Raw genomic sequence first — 21,479 nt, 5'->3', positions numbered from 1 at the left:
CTTTAACAAATGCTATGCATATCAGTGCTTACAGCATCTAGTACTGGAAAGATGAAAGCTGTATCACTACATGTAAGCAGTTCTGTTCAGCAACTGACAGATGTCAAATCTGCTATGATTCACTGTCTTCAGTAAGCACAAAAACATAGACAATGATTTATGGTTGGTTGTTTTGTGTTTTGTATTTATGAAAACAACCAAGAGCAGGAAATTATCAGATACTAACATAGTAGATATTACAGAATTTCTACCTTAAAAGTTTTCTGTAATATAACTTGGATCAAAGTTACCAAAAAGATTCAAGTACCTTCATCTGGGTATCCTAAAGGATATTATTAACATACGTTAATCATATATTAATAATATATATTATTACTTGAAAGGCAGTACCATGTACATGCTATGTGCAGTATAAAACTACACTATTCAATACCTATCAATCAGCATCACTATTAAGTAATGAATGCAGATACAAAGATGTGGCTGACAGAACATAAACACAGAACAAATAGTGGTGAATCTCCAAGGAAATTGGCACTTCTTAAACTGTATTTATCAAGTTTATCTTACAACAAAACAATTCTGTTCCAGATGAAACTGCCACTAGTGATAAAGAACTAGCGATAAAGACCTTGGGAAACTTAAAACACAAACAGTTCTCATTTATTTAATGATACTGATCTCTTCAAATGCAGCATACGCTCATTGTTTCCATTTTTATAATGGAAACTATGACAAACAAGTAAGCTAGGAAAGGATTTTAGCTTTTCCTTTATTACTGTTATTTATTATTTTAATTCATTCACATTTCATTAGGATGAATTTTGGAGGTCAGTAATAAAATTCTGCTGTTTGTCAATGACCTTTTATTTTTTAATCCTACTCCAGTTAGCATCTCAGGTATCCTTTCAGAACATGCCAGATGTTTTACCCTTAGTCTACTGAAGCTGCTCACATAATTACTTTTTCTTGGTTGTGTCCTCCACAAAAATGCTCTTATATTTCTTTAAATATGCTCCTCTGCTATACTCTATCCACATACAACTTCTTCAAACTCCATTGTTCAGAACACGTGCTGATCTTTCTCAAGACTCTACTTTTTTCATATTTGACACTATCCTGTGTGCTGTAACATAAATAGCTTCTGCAGTCTTACTTTCTCCTTTAACATTAAACCACTCCTTAAAAAGTCACCACTCTTTTGCATTTCCTGGATTAGTCACTGCTCTGTTTCTATGTAAGTTTCAGGAATATGGTGCTTAATATGTTTTAATAATAGTGCAAAGTAATTAACACTAGTGATTCAGAAGAACACTGCGTACCCAAAACAGACCGTATGTGCAGTTTACCTAAGAGCAGAACACTGAGGAAGTTCCCAACTCTCCAGTACAGGCAATGATGCCCAGAAGACTGCCTTATGCATGAGGGCAAAAGCTGTTGTTAGAGCAACACCACTTCTTTTGTTAAAGGTAATTATGTGCCAGAGAAAAGAATGACAGGTTGTTTTATTTATACTCCACCTAGCAATTACTGCCTTCTTGAAATAGCCAGCACAGTTCCTTGACTTCAGTCAGTCTCTTTGCTCTCTGCAGCCTGGCTAAATTAACCCTACTCCTTTTTCTCTGAAGTCAGTTTTGGCTAATATTTTCTTTGAAGTTAAATACTTAGGAATTTCAGGGACTACATAGGCAATCTCTAGGTGAACTTACGTGTTTCCATATCTCTCCACTCCTCTCGATTACAATAGTTTGTGATTTATTGACAGGTGATGTAACTTTGTAGTCATCAGACAAAAGGCCCAGAATAGGATACTGGTTCCTGTACCTGTATTAAAAAGAGTTGCAAACCTGTTAACTATAAAACTGAAATCTGCATATCTGTATCCAAGTCACTAACTGATTTTATCACATAATCCTGTCAATTAACAACCCCCAAATATTTTTAGTAGTAACTAAAATGCTAATGTTGTAATTTTAATGCCACTTTAACATGTTCATTTGCTATTACAATGTTTAGTATTGAAACCTGTGTAGGTTTTTACTAGCTGAAGTATTTTTGCCTTTAAGTTGAACAGACATTTGACATTAAGACATTTGCAGGAGGTAAAGACTTAGTTTATAAGAGCTACACAATGGAAAATCAAAAGGATGTATTTTTAAGAAAGGTGAATAAGTACATTACTTCTTAGTGATGACAGTTGTTACACCAGGGGACTGACTGTTTGATAATCTCTCATGCTTGAGTCTGAAGAGGTCCTGAGAAAACCAACAGTAAATATTCAAGTGAAATAAATCATGTTTCCTCAGGTATTAGTTCACTAAATCCATGAAAAATTCTTGCAGAAATTCCTATCAAATAGAATATATTATACTATATATATTACATAATACTATAGTTATTTAATTTATACCATATATTTATATATATATAATAATAATCCTAACCCTGATGCCTTATCCAGAAGGGTACAAGTGCCTTCTAGCTTCCAGCAAGTAATAAGCAACTAGTTAAGTTGCTACATTCGTAGTAAGTGGAGGCTCAAGCATAAAATATTCTTAGACAAAAAATAAGCTATCCTGTTGTACCTCTTGCTGTTGTTTAATGCAAGCGTCTTTCTCCTCGAGCATCGATGTCAATTCATGCAACTTTATTTGCAAGTCACTGTTGTTCCCTTCTCTTCTTGATATATCTTGCTGGAATTGGCATAACTGAGACTACAAAACACAGGTTAAGAAACAATCAGGTGCTAGGTGCTCCTTGCAGTATGCATCTAGAAGTCCGTATGTATTTTGTTCATTAAAATCATCAACAGTAAAACTTGAATTAGTATAATTTACAAAATGCTGCGGACATAGGGACACACAGGAAACCCAGTCATTTTCAAATATAAACCTTGAACTTCACAATAAATTCAGAAAGCGATGATTAGGCTGAATTCTGCCAATATCAGTTTAACAGGTTTATAAGTGGAACTGGTTCCAGGGCAGTAAAATACTTCTAAAATTCTTCAAATGAGAGATTTCCTATGTGCAGTTTTGATTGGGATTTATATTTATTTTCTGTTGGATATCTTCTGGCAGTTTCTTACTTCATCAGGACAAAACGTCCCATTAGGAGTTAATGAGATTAGCAGTATTTCTTTAATGAGATTAGCAGTATTTCTTAATTTCTACATCTAAAGAATTTTTATTTTTTTAATGACACTTTAATAGGTTTTAGAGCTATCACTAGTGCTGCATAAACAAACTACAGAGGCAGAAAGTAACTAAAAAGCACATGATTTTTTTTTTTCTGTTTCGTAATCAAAACATAATTTTAAAAATATATATTAAACAAAAAAAATGGTTACCTCCAGTCATGCAAGGTGAGGAATACACATAAGGCAAAAGTCAATCTACATACCCTAAGACTGCGGATCTCACGATCTTTATCCTCTCTCAAGTTATTGATCATCTCTACATAACGGCTGGAGAGTTCATCTGTGGTGGTCTGAAGTGTTGGATTAGAGCAGATCTACAGAAAAAAAAAAGTATTTAACAAAGATAGAAGATAAAAATATCTTATAATTTTATTTTCTTAATTATCTGTGAATAATAGCTATTGAATACAGAAGTAGTGAAGGCCTCATTACTACCTGTAGTCTGAGGTTCTGGATCTCCTGCTCCAAGGCACGCTTGCAGTATTCCACTTCTTTCAACTGACAATCCTTCTCTCCCTCACTGAGCCGTAGAGAAAGGAGCTGTTCTTCCAGAGAGCGACACTTCGCAGTACTCTCTCTGAGTCCTTGCTGGAAAGCACAGAAGTGGAACGAATGCATGGTGTTCCTTAGGGAAGTAACAGGCTCACACACACACATACACCAGGCAGTAATCACTGAGAATACTCAAAAAGCCATCACACTGGCTAGTTTTTGGCAGACTGTAGAAATACTGAAATTATGTTCTTAGCTTTACCTGCTGCTGACGATTGTTCTCTCGCAGAGATGTCAACATAGTTTCATATTCTTTCACTTGAGATTCTTTAAAAGCCAAATCCTTCTTAAGTAAGACATTGTCAGTTTCTAACTTCTGTAAGACAAAAGCATGAACTGTCAATAGTTGCCATTTTTCAGTAAACAGTCCTATGTGTGTTCAAATATACTAAGTGATATTTTAGAACAGAAAATTACCCAATTTTCATTTAACTGCAAATAGCTCAGAATTGCTCGTTATTGCAGTTATCTGTGGCTTCATGCTGTGTAGTAAGCACCGTTATCTTGGACACTGCTCTTTCAGTCTGTCCCAGAAAGACTTATTTGTAGTTATTAAACAGAAACCAACAGAAAAATCCAAACCAAAGACCACTTCACTGCACAGACTCCAGCAGGGAGGAGTACACGTCAGGTAGGAATGGAACAGAGGTCTCCTGCTTCCTGGCAGAATGCTATTTAAGTAAGCACTTGGCATATATGCCCTGTCCATGTTAAAAGCAAAACCACAGTTCCCATACATCTCCCCCACTGTAGACATACATAGCTGGTGTATGCCAGTTCAGAGCTCTAAGTCTAAGTCCACTCAAAGGCCTTTTCTGCATTTGAAAGTATTTGGTTATTAGGCTTCAACAAACTGAATGCTTGAAAACCACTTCTAGGAAGAAATCCAACCTCGTGTGCTGTTCAAGTCTTGCAAGGCCATTAATAAACCATCCATTTCTATTAAAGCACCTGAAATCTGGACTTCCCAAGTTAAGCTTCATCATAATGGAGTTCTTACTGACAGGTAGCAACAAATGGATGAGGCCCAGGAAATGGAAAAATAACAACTTACCCCCAGGTCATCCTGTAAGTGGCAAAGCTCTTCACGTAAATTTTTGAAAGTGGAAAGCACAAGTCTCAAAGATTTATCTGATGTTACTCTCATCTAGGAAAGGGAAAAAAAATGAAAAATATTATTATAAAATATATTAGTGAGCTTTGTTTACAATGTGCTTAACTATGTGTAGAAGAACAGAACTGCTATACAGCTGAAAATAACTCCTGGCAGTACTGTGCATGTCATTCTTGATGATTTCTACAAAGAAAGAGACACATTTTCAAGTACTTCATTCTACAGACAACACAATCTTTGAATGATTGCCTTTTAACACACAGGACAATATTTTTTAAAGAATGCAGGAACAAGAGAGTAAATGAGAATTGCACTTGGACACCAATAAAAATAAATGCATTAATAGTGCACAATCATTTTTTTTGAGAGCTTTGTGAGTTACACTGATAAGGTAACCACCCTACCTGGAAAGCCACAGAGGAAGAAGTCATCATCTTTGAGACCTGACAAAGCCCCTTTCAGCCCAAGTGCAAGGGAATGTATTAAACTACAAAAAGCAAAAACACCACAAAACCAGTTCCTCACTTTAAGAGTTCCCTAAAATTTAAAGGAGTCAACTGGATGAGAAAGAAGGGCAATAATGCATGATAGCCTAACACTGTTCTCTTTTTTTCTTTTAATACATGCTAACAACTGTGTATGGATTCATGGGAAATCACAAACTGTTGCATTTCGTGATGCGTTTCTAATATTCAAAAGAAAAAATGACTTTGAAAGAAAACATGAATTCATCAAATTTTTGACTCATCTAGATAGGCTGAACATTTTTGCAAAAGATGTATTTCTTACGTTCTGAAGAAAGTGAAATTCTGTCTGTTCCTCTAATACTTTCCCTCATCTTTCTTTATGAAAGAAATTTGTCGATTATTCAAATCTAAAAGAACTATTAAGCCCTTGTCATATTTGTCATTTCTACTGGTAATGTATTGAGACTGAGGCTTCACAAAAGAGCATTCTTTTGTAATTAAAGTGGAATTTCAGTTCTTTCAGTTACTGACAATCTGTTTCACCAAAAGACACTTTAATTGTGTATTTTTAAAGCATTTTTGTAAGAATGTAAAACTAGATAGACTTAGAGAACATGGAAGATACATGTTCCAGTTCTTTCACAAAAGGGTGAGCTGAAACTGTTCCTGGGCATGGTGTTCTAACATGAGATCATGAAATATTTTGGTGTCAGTGTCCTTCATTCTAAAAGAATCACAGAATAATTGAGGTTGAAAGAGACTTGAGAGGTCACCCTGTCCAACCTCATGCTTAAAAACCAGGATCAGCTGTGAAGTCAGAGCAGGTTGCTCACTCACATACGTTTTCTTTACCAGGAGGTGTTCTGCAGCCCTCAGATGGCATCACCTGACCCCTACCCCAGGGAGACAGATCAGTGCAGGCTGCTGTGGATCCTGTTCTGACAAACCTACAGGTCAAGTCCACCATTCTGGAGCCAACCTTGAGATTCACACACTAGCTAGTGCTATTCACAGTACCACTGCTTTTAGTGTTTTATCAAAGGAAGGGGTCTTCCAAGCATTTCATAAAGAAGTCAGTGGTTTTTGGAAAAACATGTTACAGAGATTGCTAGAATGTTAGGAAGCAACAGAATGCATAACCATTCTCAGAAGCTGACATTGATTGAAAAAGCAGGTAGGGATAACTAAGTAGCTAAAGAATATGATGAGAAAAAAACACAAAAGCCATGCATAAATGGAGCCAAACCAGGAGTGGTTTATGTTTTGCTACTGGGTGCCACAGAGATACTGCTATAGTACAGCTGTTTGCCAGACCATTTGTAAAAGGTGAGACCTCAGTTTCAAGCAGTGGATGTAATAAGCAGTAATCAATACTCAATTCAATATTCAGTAAAATGCCTACTATGCACTTTTAGCTTTTAAAATAAAGCATTAATATACAACACAAACAAATAAAAAGATGAAAAATCAGTGTTCTCCTACTTGTCAAAAGCCAAAATGGTTTCCAGTGGAACTGGAAGAAAGCTGCAGTAAAGTTCAGTTTATAACACAGCTAATCTGTGGAGTGAACTACCACAACATGTGACTTGAAGCCACCTGTATGATTCCATACCCTTCATATAGAATAAATGGAGAAAGCAGAATACAGAGCAATTTATGTTTTGTACCAGTTCCCGGGTACGTGTTGAGCCAACTTCTACTGTTTTGAGTTACCGTAGGCTTCTGTACATCCCCCTCCATGCTATGTACATACCTGGAGGAGATAACGAATCTGCTGCTTTGTTGCCTCAGACAGTCCTTTGGGAATTAAATCTTCTATATCTTCAGTCTAAGCAAAGGGAGAAAAGAGGAGACATCTTGATTAAGAATTTTGCCTGGTTGATCATAATGTGGTTTCTTCATTAATTACATAGCTCTACTATGAAAAACATGTTTAGTGCAAGGCAAATAAGAAGGAAAATAGATCAAAGTATATCCAGAAATTTTCAAAAGCCTTATATGTGGCCTATAGAAACTGAGATGAAGTGATAAATGAAGCATATATCAAAATATGCATTAAGCTTAACATTTCGTTAAAACGCAGCATTCAAAACAATTTCCTCTCAAGAAATAGCAATTAACACTAAAACAGAACTCCCAGCAGTTAATGATTATGAGCAAACCTCATTTTTCTAAATAATGAATAGACTGTCAACAAACAAATGACCAACACGTTACAGGAGATACTGCCAGTGATTAAGCAACACTGCTTCATGCAATTCATTCCTAGACAAATATTTCTACCATATAAATAATAACTTCAAAAATAACAAAGGTCCCAGTGATTGCATCAGGGCTGGATTCCCAAAAGAGAGCTGTCTGTAAATCTAAAAGCGTCTGTTCTGCCAACTTTACTTCCCCTCACTTCTGCGAGAGGCAGCGTTCTTCCCTTCTCGCAGTGCCCAGCAGTGTATGTTGCTGAACAAATGCTTTGTTGGCAAGAGTGAAAGATCCTACGCACAAAGCGCACAGAGAAAACAGTGTATGTGTGTAAGTCTGTGTTACAATGAAGCCACCACTGGCATAACAGGAAAGACTTAAAAAATTTGACTCTCATGCTGGAATGCAAATTGTTCAACTTCCCTTCTTTCAGTATTACCACATTTGCAAATACATAGCTAGCAGTAGGTTTCAGGCTCTGAATGTTCCTAACAAGCAGAAGTTGTTAGCTAACAGACTGGTATCCTTCAGCTAAACTGGCTTGGCTTAATTTGTTCCAAGATCCATACCATTCTTATTAAGACTAATTTTTAGGGAACAGCTTTGTAAGAGCATGCATGATGCTTACCTGACTCGTAAATTCAATGTCATGGTTCCTGTAAAACAGACAAAATGCAAGGGACTGATTAACAGAAAACCTGACAACTCCAACTTCATGACTACAATTACAAAAGGATTATCTTTAAAATATTAAAAAAAAAAATTAAAAATCCTCAGACTAAGAGTCGTTACCTTCCCTTTAAGCTGATAGGGAACGTGTTGTTCAAAGGAGACCAGAATACTGACAGCAGTGCAGTCAGCACAGGCAGTTTCTTCGGGCAGTTATCCCAATTATGGCTGGTTAACCCAATTACATTCTTAATTGGCTTGGGTAATGTCTTTGCCCAGAATTACGCTGCAGTGTATTGACACACCTGAAGTGTTTACTTAGCAGTGGCAGGGGTTCTGTGATGGACTGCTTAAGCTTATTTCAGTGAACTCTGAAAGCACGGAGAGCGAGAGGGGAACAATGAAGTACAGGTGATTGTGTGGGAAGGGTAAGAACATTATAAAGACTCAAAAAGGAAAAAAAAAAACTTGCAAACAGTACTGTGCTCTTAACTGTGCACTGCTAGAATTTCTGGAACACCAAACTGACATAGCAGACATAAGGCCAATACCTTCCTCCTATCTTTTCCACATGCTGTAGTAAACAACTGTACAGGTCATTGGTCTTGCGGTTCAGTTCGGCAAGGAGCTCGCCAAAGTAGCGGCAGTCCAACTGGTCATTATTCTCCTGAGAGCAATTCACCTAACAGAAGATAAGCAACAAGATCATAATTGAGTTCCCCTCTTCAGGATGAAAGCTGAACACGAAAATGCTGCAAGTATGATGGATTTGTTTTCATTTGCTCTTACTAATTTGCAGCTTGTTTACACAGTTCTTTTCCTAGGTATTGAGTCTTCTGTGTCTTCCGTTTTTCAGAAAATGGTACAGAAATAAATGACTTTCCTTACAGCAACAAGCAACAGGCAAAGTACTATCTGTTACAGTAATATCATCATCATTCTAATATGGAAAGTGTGGGTAATTAGGAAATCTTTCTTTAATATTCTTTAATGTTTCTATAGCTGTAGTGGGTAAACCACACGTGGACAGCACCCAGACAATCCCAGCCGGGTGCAGGATTCCCCACTGCAAAAATGATAATTGCATCCCCGCATTCTCACTGCTTTTGCATACATACACATGCCGGAGTATTTCTGATGGATGAGTTGAGAAGCTCTGACATAAGCCACCTCCTTTTTTTAAGCCCAACAAAACCTAAAGGCACCTCCAGCAAAGACCAAATGTTGCCGTATGTGAATAACAAACGTAAAAACAGCAGCCCAGGCTGAATTTACCTAAGGTGTGTTTTTTTGTTGTTGTTGTTGTTTTGTTTTTTTTAAATGAGAGTCTCTAGCTATGGAAGATTCCACATAGGTCCAGTACTGAAGACACCCAGTATGTTATCACCACCTATATATGGAACAGATGCACAGGAAGGGACTGCTACATTCCCACCCCCAACCGAAACGGTAGTACACACATATAGGTGTCCTCTGGCAGCTTGTAGAAACTCAGGAACATGCAAACTATTCTAAAGGAAGCTAGTTTTGCGCTTCCAGTGAAGTAATTCTCAATTCGTCAAGTAATTCTACATCAGGTTGAAATCTATTTCAAATCCTTACTGATCGGTTGAGAAGGAAAGCAGTGCTGAATGGGTGTATGTCCATTTTACAAAGCAGTGTAAGCTTTTACCAAAACTGGAAGTATGAGTCTTGTATTACACAGCCTTTGCTGTACAAAGAGTGACAGATGAAACCTGACTGAATCCATGGGTAGCACTCCCAGATACAGAAAAACGAAACGAACAAAAAAAGCCCACAACACAATAAAACAGCCAGACTTGACGGATTAAAATTACAGTAAAATAGCATACTATGATTTTGAACAAGGCTTGACTGTTGAGACCAGAGATCAGTAATTTTGTGTGTCTGTGAAGTTTTATACTCCACACAGAAAAATGTACTGTGAATAGTAAAACATTAAACAAAGGATTCTTACCGGTTCACATGTCTGAACTGTTACCCTCCTCACTGTATTTCCTCTGCAGTCATCGGTCACAGAAACTGGAATTATTTCACAAGGGCTGCTGGTCTGTGTCTGTTGGCACTGGTGAGTGACTTGGGACTGCTCAGACGGCTGGCAGGGCTGGATAACGTGGCACTGGTTGGATTGCTGGGGAATCTGACACTGGTGGGAAAACTGATACTGCTTCTCCTAAGACAGAAACACATTTTTTAAGCTTCTGAACACATCTTAGTGAGATGGAAGCATCATATGAATACATAAATGAAAGAAATATGTTTTTGCATGGAAAGACTGATGACAGTTTCAAATGTCTTTTAATAATTTCAATAAAATTGTTTTCCTAATTGAATACAAGTTTGTCTCATACTGTCACACTTCAGCACTGTAATTCACCAACTCCTCGTATTTTAGCAGCTGCAAATGAACGCACAGACGACACACTTCTCCTAATTGAGTTGTTTCATTATATTGCTCCACTTAACATATTCACTGAGGCAATAGGGACCTCCATTATTTAATTTAAAACATCTATATCCTGTTCTCACAAGTATTTTAGAGATTAAAGAGCTCCAGTTGAACTACTTACTGAGTTTTTGTTACTTAAATTTAAAAAAAAAAAAAAGTACAGGAAATGGCTGAAGACATTTTCCTCTATAAATGCTTTCAGCAATTCCAGGTTAAGTGTGTGCCATGTATCAGGGAGACACACATCTTGGTTTTATAATCCAAGAAAACTGCTGTTGACAAAACCACTGACCAGAACAACAAGCTAGGAACTAGTTTATGTTCCAGTCTTTGAGAATGTGTACTGTACCTCGACAAGACAGTGCTCTGGTGGGTGCAAGTTCACAAAAACAAACAAACAAACAACAAAACCACGAACATTACTGTCTCAATTTCCTTTTGCAGTAGGTTATATAAACAACCAACTTACTTGGTGGGGATTTAACAGCTCGTACTTTCTTATTGTCTTTTCATAGATGACATTATTTCCAGGGCAGAAATTCCCCCCTCTAAGAAACGGGGATAATGGCTCCTGTAACATTTTAATAAAAAGCATTCATAAGTGTTGTCACATAGTGAATTCAGAGTTAGCAAAATTTGTGCTAAAAAAATGAGGAGGAATATTTGTAACGTGAAGATGCATGCGCTTTGGAAGAGTTTTCTGAGTTACCCACATTTGATCGTGCATTCATTTCATCTTGAACCCAGAATTATTTATTTTGCAATATCCGTGCAATGTGCTTATAGATTCTCATCTTGTATCTCTATTTCCCTTCACCCCCGTGGTGTAATGCCAAGTGTACCATTTTCTCACAACTACAGAATCCAACCAGGCAGAAGAAAACGAGTGGGCTGTGTAACAAAGGTGCACGTCATGCCATGTCAGATAGAGCTCATCAGGCTATGAAGCTTGCTTGCCTTAGTTGTTCACCCAAGCAGTTTACCTACCTGCTCAGGATTCTCTATAATAATCCTTCGAACGGTGCCCTGCAAGGAAGAAAAGAAGTAAAGATTCAGTGATTACTGTACTTTAAAACCTTTTATGCTCAGAATTCAGGCTTACATGCATTTCCAAATTAGTCTGAGTATTGTAATCAGCTATAAATGTACTGAGAGCCATTGGCTGAAATCACTGAGAAGTGTTACACCCACGGCCTTTCCACCCAAAAGGAAATAACCCGTACACAGCACAGCAGCGCGCTATCTGGACTCTCAGTAAGAAGAGTTTGTTTTTCCTCAGCCACCTATTTGTAAGTCAGAGGAGGTGAGTCCTTGCTGTCTGTAAGTGCCAGCGGACCAGGACCCAGAGCTAGCACCGGACAGGATCTTCACAGATCACGTGTCCCACAAAACACTGTCCTAACTGCAGCCTTTCAGATTAAGATCAGCTTGTGTAGTGATGCATCTCTAAAACACCTAAAAAAAACAGGGAAAGAAAACCTGTATTTTGCTTAAAAGCCAAAATAAGAGGGACCGGGGAACTGCCAACAAACCAAACAACTACCCAATGCACCAAACTGCAGCAATTATTTGAAAAAGCGGTACAAAACTCCATAACTGACGTGGAACATTGACTCATTCTTGAAGGAAAAATGAAATACACTTCTTTGAATTGCAAAAATCCACGAATTACACCAGTTTTGCTCTTGTTCAAATACAGATTCTTTCGCTCCTCCCCTCACCCCCCACTGTCTACAAGCAATTCAAGCAACTGTGGGCAGTTTTCCATTTTGTGGACCCACAACAGTTGTTACAGCTCATGCACGTTGCTTGAAGCCTCCGTGCCCAGCTCTTTACCCAAGTAAGCACAATTCCCACTGAATCTCATCTAAGGATTAGGCAATTTGTTAGTTTACAACATCCTACTTATTCCTCCTTACAGTGCATGCTTTGAATTTTCCTAACAAATCATTTACCCCTTTAACCCGTGGGCTTGGGAAGTTTATATTGCTGTAGTTAAGCCTCAGAGACGTTCTTAACTGGGTAAGAGCAACTCTGAAGTAGGTCAAATTTCCAGCTGTGAAGCGTTGCACAAGTTTAGGAAGCCCGAAGCAGTTTTCCAAATCTCCCAAGAGTGAATCATAACAGCACCACGGAGGAGAAATCAAAGTAGAGAAGAAACTGCTTTAGCATCAGCCACAGTAATTAAGAAATCTCAAAATGATAACTGCTGCAGAAAACTTCGAAAGCTGCTTGCTCGTCCTCCCACACCCATGGGTCCTTCAGGGCTCAGCTGGGAGGGAACCCCCGCAGCCAGCAGGGCTCCGTACCGGGACCTAGCTCTGAGAGGAGCCAGCCTGCGAGTCGGGAGCGTACAGCCTGGTTTCTGTGTCACTGACACCTACACAGTGTGAGCTGAGAAGTGAAATACCGAAACAAGGAACGCTGCTATTCCCTGCACACAAGTTAGCCAGAACGCTCCCCTGGAGTGCAGTGAGGCAACCGAGGGTTTCGGTGTGCCTGGCAGGACCAAGCCCTCGTCCAGTACAAGTGACAGGGCAGAGATCTCTTCTTTTTCAGCACTGACTGCTATTGTATGGCACATTAAAGCCAGGTGAGCATCATCCACAAAATTAAGAGGCACAGTTTCAATGCACTGAAAAGCTGTACGAACACACCTGATCTCAGTGACGCTGCCACAGGCCTTTGGAGCATGCAGCTCACGCCTCGGGAAGGACAGCGGGTGACAAAACTCACAGCAGAGGCGAGCCGTCGGCACTCATAGCACAGGCCCGGCCACGAGCAGCTCTTACAGGGCTTCCCCTGAGAGGACGCCTCACAGAGGCTTTCAGGATTTTACCCCACACTGAAAACAGACATCTCGTGCATACCATTTCCTGCCCTATTTTTTCATGGCCATGGTACGAGTGTCCACATGTGTAAATCACACAGAGAATTTATTCTAAGCAATATTCGTCATTTGGTTCTGGCAGGTGAGGTGCCTTCAGTCCCTCCATATGAAACCTGCCGTGTCTGGGAGTATCATTTGGCTTCTACACCAAGAATAAAACAAAGCTAAATCAAAAAAAAAAAAAAAAAAAAAAAAAAAAAGGAAAGAAAATTGAATCCTGAACCATCTGCAACCACAAGAAGCACAATCACACATGCTATACACATGCCACTAGCACATTTTCCCTCCCTCTAGTTTATTAAAAATGTACGTGAACACAACAGAAGACACCAACCATAAGACTTAATATCAGCGTGCTAATAGTGATGGAGGCGTTCATTATCACTAATCTATAAAAGCTCTGCAGAAGTAAATTAAATATTGCTCAAAGAAAGCCCTTTGCCTTATCAACAGTAATAAGCTTAAACTACAGCTCCAGGCTGCCACTAACTGAGAATTCGCGTTCAGGTAAAACGTCTCTGTGAGTCAGAGATCATTGCAGTGCTTCATTTACGCAGCCAAATGGCAATTTCTCACGCAGAACACTGCCCTTCTCCTGGCAGCTCCCTGGAAACCTTCGTGGGTCCCCAGACCGCCTCTCGGGCCACCCCTCCCAGCGCTCCTCTGACCGCTCCCATTCAGCGCCAAGCCAGCAGCAACTCCTGCCAACTCCCTGCTGACTTCCCTATCTGTTGCCCTCTTCTTCCTGAAAAACCTCCTAATAACGTTTATTAACCACCTTCGCTCTCCACTGCTGAAATTGCAACCCACACAAAACCCAACTTAAACTACACCCTCTTTTGTCTTTAATCCAGCAAAACACTTCCAGAAATTATTTTTCCATCAGCACAATTTAATAGACTCGGTGACCAAAACAGATGCTGAAAATCAAACATACTTCCCAGAGCTGGCACAGAATTTGGGTCTGTAACCAAACCGTTCATCAATCTGGGGATAGAGGCGAAGTCTGGGCCTCCAGCGTTCGTTCTCTTGAACATCAACGTAACTGAAGACAATTCAGCCTACCTTCGAGCCCAGCCAAGCAGATTACAAACCTGTGAGGGGAGCCCCGCATTTACACTCCTGCCCCACATCTTGCCAAGGAGGGATTAACAACCTGGGTGCAGCAGGTATCTGTGGCTGCCACAGCCACATCACACACCGTGCCAGGGAAGTGGCTCACGTTACAGAACCAACAGAAGCCACCCTATCCTCCAGAGCAAGGCAGCCTTTAAACTAGGCAAAGCAGCTTTGGAAGAGGATCAGGTTTCATATTTGCCTTAATCCCTGTTCTTTTTCATAGTCAAATATTTTTACACCACAGGAAAGAAAGTTAAATGAGAGTTGAGGAACTTGGAACAAATGCATGTTCCTGTATTGAATGTATTATGTCAGTCCTGTTTCTATTGATATTAATGATGGTCTGATGTATGAGACAAAAAATGGTATAAAAACAAATTCTGATTGCCTTTTCTGTTCTTACATAGTCAAAGCTGTTCTCAATTTATTGATCTCTACTTTTAAGATGTATCTATTAAACTATTAAATTCCATCAACCGCTTCAAGCTGTACATTCCCTGAACGCAGACACCGCAGCCGACCGGCTGAAGTACTTTGCGGGGACCTTTACACCAACGCTGAGCAGGGACCGTGCCCCCTCTACCTGCCCGGCTTCACGGCCCCCTGAGCCTGCTGTCGCTCACAAGGCAGCGCACCCAGAGATAACACACGAGCAAGGGGCCTGGTGGGTGGACGTGGGGCAAACCTGGAGCTGCAGCAGCAGCACGCGGCTCCCCATTGGCTTCCAGTTTTGCTGATGGCAAAACAGGCAAAAATATTACAGTAGACTAAGAGGTTCAGAAGTTTTTTTAAAAAGTAAACTGAGGTTGTCCAAGGGGACCAAATGCAGGACTGCTGGATTTACTCAGAATCAAACGAAAAGGGGACTTCAACGGGGAATTCACGAGTTGCGGGCGAGGAGCAGCCAGGGGAAGGCAGCCGTGTGGCCGGGGCAGCACCTGCGGCCCGGTGCCTCTCCCTCTGGGCTCCTGGGCCTCGGCCCCGGCCCTGCCCGGCCCCGCCGCCTCCTCTCTCCTCTCCTCTCCCCTCCCCGGGCCGGGCCGTACCTGTGGCGGCGTCTCGCAGGCTTGGGGCAGCGGCTGGCAGCCGTGCGGGCACTCGAGCGGCGAGGCGGCTCGGGACGAGCAGGAGGCGCTGGGCCGGCGGCAGCCGGGGCCGTATGTCCGCACTCTGTCGAGAGCGGGGCCGCCGTCGTGGCGCTGGAAAGGCGCCGGCTCGAAGCAGGGCAGCGGCCGCGGCGGCTCGGGGCAGGGCAGCGGCTCCCGGCACTGAGGCGGCTCCGGGCAGGGCGGCGGCGGCGGCGGCGGCGGCTCCCGGCACGGCGGGGGCCGGGGCAGCGGCTCCGGGCAGGGCGCGGGGCGGCGGGCGGCGGGCAGCGTGCTGTAGTGCTGCTGCCGCCGGTAGTAGTGGTGCTGCTGCTGCTGCTGCTGCAGGTGAGGGGGCAGCCCGAGGGGCTGCAGCTGCTGCTGGGGCCCCAACATCGCGGCCGCCCCCCCCCCCCTGCCGATGGAGCAGCGGGGCGGCGACTGCGGCGGGGAGCCGGGGCAGGGCGGCGATTAGTACCCGCCGGGGAGCCGCGCCTAGCCCAGGACACACCTTCGGGTGGCCGGGGCCGCCGCCGCCTCCCCGCCCGGCAGCGCGGCCCGGGACCGCTGCGCCCCGGGGGCTGGGGCTGGGGCCGGGGTCCCGGCGGGCAGGCAGCGGGCACCGTCCTGAAACCGAAAAAATTGGGCGTGTGTGTGTGCGGTTGGGTACAGGGGGAGGTCGGTTGTGTGCTCGGCAAGGCAGCGGGCACCTGTCCCGAGCCCGGCGCTGTCGGTGCTGTGCTGAGGGTTGGGTTCCTGCAGCGCGCTGCCCCTGGCAGGCAAGCCCTAACCGAGAGCACGGCGCTGTTCCGCGTGTTGCTGTAGTAATAACATCATTATAGAATGTTGTGTAAGAAATATAATCCTCAATAATAAACCTCAGATTCTTAATTTTGCCGGTTTGTTTCCTCCACATGCTTACTACGCTTTCAGGTCACACGGTGCAGTCACACGCAACAAAATAGTTTCTGTAGTATCGCGTAATGCCAAGGTACCTTGAGAATGGAGCAACGCTGGCTGCAGTAGTCCCTGTGACGTTACATTGCCCATTCACCGAAAGCTTTGTCTCAAATTAAAAAGTGCTCACACGAAACCTGCTCAGCAGGCGGTTGGGAAGCTGAGAGGTGTAGGACCAGGACGATACAACAGTTCTGTATTTTAAGGTACTGTGACAGCTGGAGATATTCATCAAAAATAAAAAGTTTCACTTTACCCTCAGGCATTAAACCCAAACAGACACGGGGGTATAAAACAACAACAAAATGCATTTGAAGTTCTAGCCCACTGGTTTCAAAGGCACTATATGCCTAGACAAATCATGTACCTGAACATAAGAGAAACACATACATTTTTACTTAAAACCTCATTCCTGGTTCACCAGCTGAGAAAAGCTATTGATGGCTTCTGACAAAAACAATTAAAAAAATCCCTTGGAAAGCAACAACCTATGGTTACAACAGCCCAGTCTCTATTTTTACACAAACCATTAGAAATTGCTTGACGCTTCAGTAGGAAACCACAGAAACTACAGTAATACTCCTCAGGGAAAAACAAGTGCTGTAATGCTACACGTAGAAAAGACCATTAGTTAGCCAGCTCACAAAATCTTACCAGTCTGCAGGATACTGCCCTGCTTAATGAAGAGTGCCCTGGAAATTTCTTACAAGGGTCAGCAGAAAGAAAGGCCTAAGTCATCCTATTGTAATGGAAATACGAAATAACTTCCGTGAAAGTCTGTGGATGTGGTAAGGCTTATTGGTGTCATAAATAATCACAGTAAGTAATGTACGCACAGGGATCTGTACCAGGTAATGAAAACCGCCTCAAACAAAGCGCTTGAATTTTAATGTGACCTACGTTCTCTATACGTCTAAAACCGAAAGTGATTATTTCCTTCTGTGTCTTACAGTGCTACCTGGTAAAGGAGTTCATGCCATGATAACTGGCTGGGAGGAATAAACCTGTGTTTTGATACAAAATAGCAGAGAAAAATACTTGTTTGGGAAGACCACTACAAAACACACATTGTATCCTGGTGTCTACACTTAAATTATTGAAATTATTTGTCATGTTGAGGAACAGATACCTACACAATACCAGGCTGAGAAACTTCTGAAGGGGTTGAGGAAGAAAGGGTTAAGAAGCCAGCAAAATGGCAGGGAGCTGCACAGCCATAACTTGATGAGGCAGAGATAAAAATCTGCTTTCGGCTGTAAGGAAAGCATTAGAGATTGAAGGGGAAGTCAGAACCAACTGGTAAGTAGAGGCTTCGGTTTTCTGATCCTCCCTTTGAAGGAAGTGCAATAATGCACTTGAGGTTTGGTGGAAGGTGCCTGTCTGCAGACACCTATGCAGTGCAGCCACTTTGTTCCTCTTAACCTCTTTACCTTGGGCTACCTGGATCACACTGTGCTGACAGTGGGAACACACCTGGCAGAGAAAAGCATGTGGGCAGCAAGATGTCTCTCCCCATTCCAAATGGCCAGCACTGCCTGGCTACAGCCTCTTTTCTCATCAACCAACAAAAGCTTAATGTGCTGAATTCCCTCTAAAGGTGCTTTCAGACAAGACAGCGAGTGTAGTGCTCCAGCAGTTTACCAGTGACACAGTGACTGTCCAGAACGTGCTGCTTAAAGCACAAGGAGATCACTGTCTTTTTAAAAGACCAGCTTTGTTAAATCAGAAATCATGTTTTTATGGCAAAAATTACTTGGTCATGGTGACAGCCTATTTTATGCAGGTCAGGCTTGTATGAGCAGACTGCACTTTCTGACTTGAGAGTCCTTTTAATTTTTTCCTCAGAGCTTTTGCTTCTCAAGTGCCTTTTTGCTCTTAATTCTTTGTGGAGATATATAAATTTGTTTGTCATCAAACAGAATACAGAGTAGTCTGGGGGAAGGGGAAAAATATACGTGCTCCTAACCAATGACATTCTATCTACTCTTTTGCAGACACAGGTGACCCTGACACCTGGGAAAACAGAAAATGTGATCTGTGACTGCAAAGCTGGTACAATGTGAAATAAAATAGCACTTACCTCTTTTAGAATATCTTTTGTCCTCTAATTCATCTTTTCTTCATTAAACAACTATGGATGTTGGATGTACAGACAGCTCTGGAACATCAGGATCTCAGATCTCCTTCTTGAACCACCTGAAGACAAATACAAGTCTGTAACACACAAATGCACACCGGGGTAGAGAGGATTATAGTGGAACTACCAGGAGTTGAGTGAGGAAGGGCTAAGTATTGAGCAAAGATCTGACTGGGGAAAACCTAGCCAGGGTAGCAGAGGCAGCATTGGCTCTGTTGCACCTGGCAGCCCCATCTGCCACATTTCTGCAGCAACTTCAGGATAGACAATATTGAGAGAAAATATGACAGGTTGTTCTTTGTACTGCCTCATCCTCTGCACTTCTGGTTCATGCCTCCACGATCACAACATGCTCTTTATTTCCCATGAGAAAAATGAAGAACCTCTTAGGAGATACCTTGAGACTGTTTTAGGACAGCACTAGTTAGCTATTTGTATTTTAATTAAAAATACAAGAGCAACCATATCAGTTCTGATCGAGAGGTCATCTCAAGCAGCAGCAGATGCTGAAAAATATAATTATATTCCAAAAGGGGTCTGAAGAGGAAAAGTCACAGTAATGCTTCCCTCTTTACATTCAGCAATTATTTTCAAATGTGGATATTTCATAAGCGCAATGTTTTCTCATTAGCACCTCCAATCTCACACATAAAGGACTTGTTTGATACCCCCCTTGATCTCAGACCAACTTCTGGCACCCACCAAGTCCTCTGCAAAGAACATTCAGCAGATCTACTTGGCTGCATGAAGAACTTCCTTCTGAATCTGACTCCTAGTCCAACAGCCCCTAGCTCTTTACAGCTTTAACAAGTCCTCTCTCTTCCAGGCTACAAAGTAAAAGAAAAGAAAAAACAACAACATACATACAAATAAATAAATAAATAAATAAATCCTAGCCCTATTCAATCTTCTTCATATAGATGTTATTCCGTATCTTGGGTGATTAGCACCCTTTTCATGACCCTTTTCCAGTTCTACTAGATCATTCCACAGTACTTCAGAAGTGGAAGTATCATGGATTTTAATAATGGCACAATGATGTTTACTAGTTTATTCTCTGTTTCTTTCCTAATAGCTTCTAATCTTTCTTTTTTTTTTTTTTTTTTTTTTTTTGACTGCCACTGAACTCATGTTTTCTTGGAGTTATCTGTCATAACCACAAAGTCTCGTACTAGAGCAGTAACAGGCAGTTGAGAGCCCATCGTCTTGTATGTTCTATGTAAGCATCCCTGGATATTCATCCATAATGACTTTGCATCTGCTGTATTTTATTTTATTTAGAAATGTTGTGTTTTAACAAGCTATCTTGTGATGCAGAGATAGCAAGGTTAGATCTGAAATGGTTTTAACATGATTTCAGAATTGCACTTCTTGTCATACATTATAGTGTTTCATTAGTAAGAAAGTTCAGCAAGAAGAGAAGTTTAAACAGAGTTTAGACTGTGTTTTAAAGACTCACTTAACTGCTGCCACTAACTGGAAGTGAACTGTTGCAACACTGAGGGAAAACCTTCTCATCCCATTAATATACTTCTTGTAAAAAAAAGTATGTGATATCAGTTGTAGCTTGAAGTTTATACACTTCAAAAAGAAATGGAAATCATTGGAATATACAACAAATAGAAAATAAATTAAACTGAACCTAACAATTAGTAGTTAGGATGATTTATAATCCAAAATTATCATAAACATGCAAATATACTTTCCATTTCTGCTGTACCAGCAGAGGTGAAAAGTAATCTTTGTATCATAGTATAACAGTACACAGAGAAGAAAAAAATATAATAAAATTACTTTGTTTTATAACTACACTGTTTTTGTGATGACGTCAGTATCTTCAATAACTCAAAAGCTCAAGAGATTGCATTTCAATCTGTGAAGTGAAATAATGCAATACTGAATTTACCCTTAAGCAGAAGTCACTCTTTTGTTCCAACCATTTTCCCATTTAAATTGTTGAGGTTATTTATTAGTCAATTTGCTTTGTTTCAGATAATGAATACTATGCGTGAGATTGGTGATCAAACCAAAAAAACACGTTGAGCCACTTTTCTCCTATCCATTAAAGCCCTTATTCAGCATGATAAGTAGTGAATGCCTCATTTTACTGAAACTCTATCAGTCATCATTTAACAAATATGACTGCAGAAACAGTTTAGGAATGCAACATTGCATGCTAAATACAGAATTGTATCCATCTCCGAGGTTTAGGACACAACAAGTAGCAAAAGATGACACTGAACTTTCCTCATGATACTGCAAGAGTCCTCTGGACACCCATCAGCGACACCTACACTATGCTAACACTTTTAATTTATAGCTCAGCGATGCTCTTGAGAAAACTGATAGTGGAAAAGGGCCTGCAGTCATGTGGAACACAGTAAGGTAACAGCTGATCTGTGGAGCTGGATACTTAAAGTCCCATGCCAAGGAGAGATATTACGTTCATTATGACCAAAGAGCAGGAAATGGGTTCAATTCCAAAACAATAATTTGCATTTCCTTCTCCTGGGCAGACTGCCTAAGGAACAATCCTCACTATTGAAGGAGATAAAGGAGCTGGGATTGTGACATACTTTAAAATAAGTGCTAGTACCCTGGGCTCTAGGGAGAACAAGACA

At 41.1% G+C, this 21,479-nt stretch overlaps 2 protein-coding genes across 9 annotated transcripts in view; one reads left to right on the top strand and one right to left on the bottom strand.

The window, feature by feature from the left end:
• Positions 1-10,524, top strand: part of ZNF711 (zinc finger protein 711) — a 35,339-nt gene extending 24,815 nt beyond the window's left edge. For 5 of the 8 annotated variants that reach the window (XM_084294188.1, XM_084294181.1, XM_084294182.1 and 2 more), the window contains exon 15: positions 8,781-10,524. The gene's annotated coding sequence lies outside the window, so the exon portion shown is untranslated. Of the gene's footprint in view, positions 1-6,187; positions 8,671-8,780 lie in introns of those variants that run through there. The other 3 variants (XM_084294183.1, XM_084294184.1, XM_084294185.1) reach the window with 3 other exon arrangements.
• POF1B (POF1B actin binding protein) lies at positions 1,671-16,160 on the bottom strand (the record flags this gene model as incomplete). Its single annotated transcript, XM_084294190.1, has 14 exons — positions 1,671-1,824; positions 2,182-2,255; positions 2,586-2,714; positions 3,403-3,513; positions 3,635-3,787; positions 3,954-4,067; positions 4,806-4,898; positions 7,086-7,160; positions 8,160-8,187; positions 8,752-8,882; positions 10,179-10,394; positions 11,140-11,241; positions 11,658-11,696; positions 15,726-16,160. The coding sequence occupies 14 exons, from the start codon at positions 16,158-16,160 to the stop codon at positions 1,674-1,676; spliced, it is 1,851 nt and encodes a 616-aa protein (XP_084150316.1). The 3' UTR covers positions 1,671-1,673.
• Positions 16,161-21,479: the final 5,319 nt, after the last annotated feature.

Source organism: Netta rufina (genome assembly GCF_964035555.1).
Source record: "Netta rufina genome assembly, chromosome: 12".
NCBI classification, from domain to species: domain Eukaryota; kingdom Metazoa; phylum Chordata; class Aves; order Anseriformes; family Anatidae; genus Netta; species Netta rufina.
This window is presented reverse-complemented; position numbering and strand designations above follow the sequence as displayed.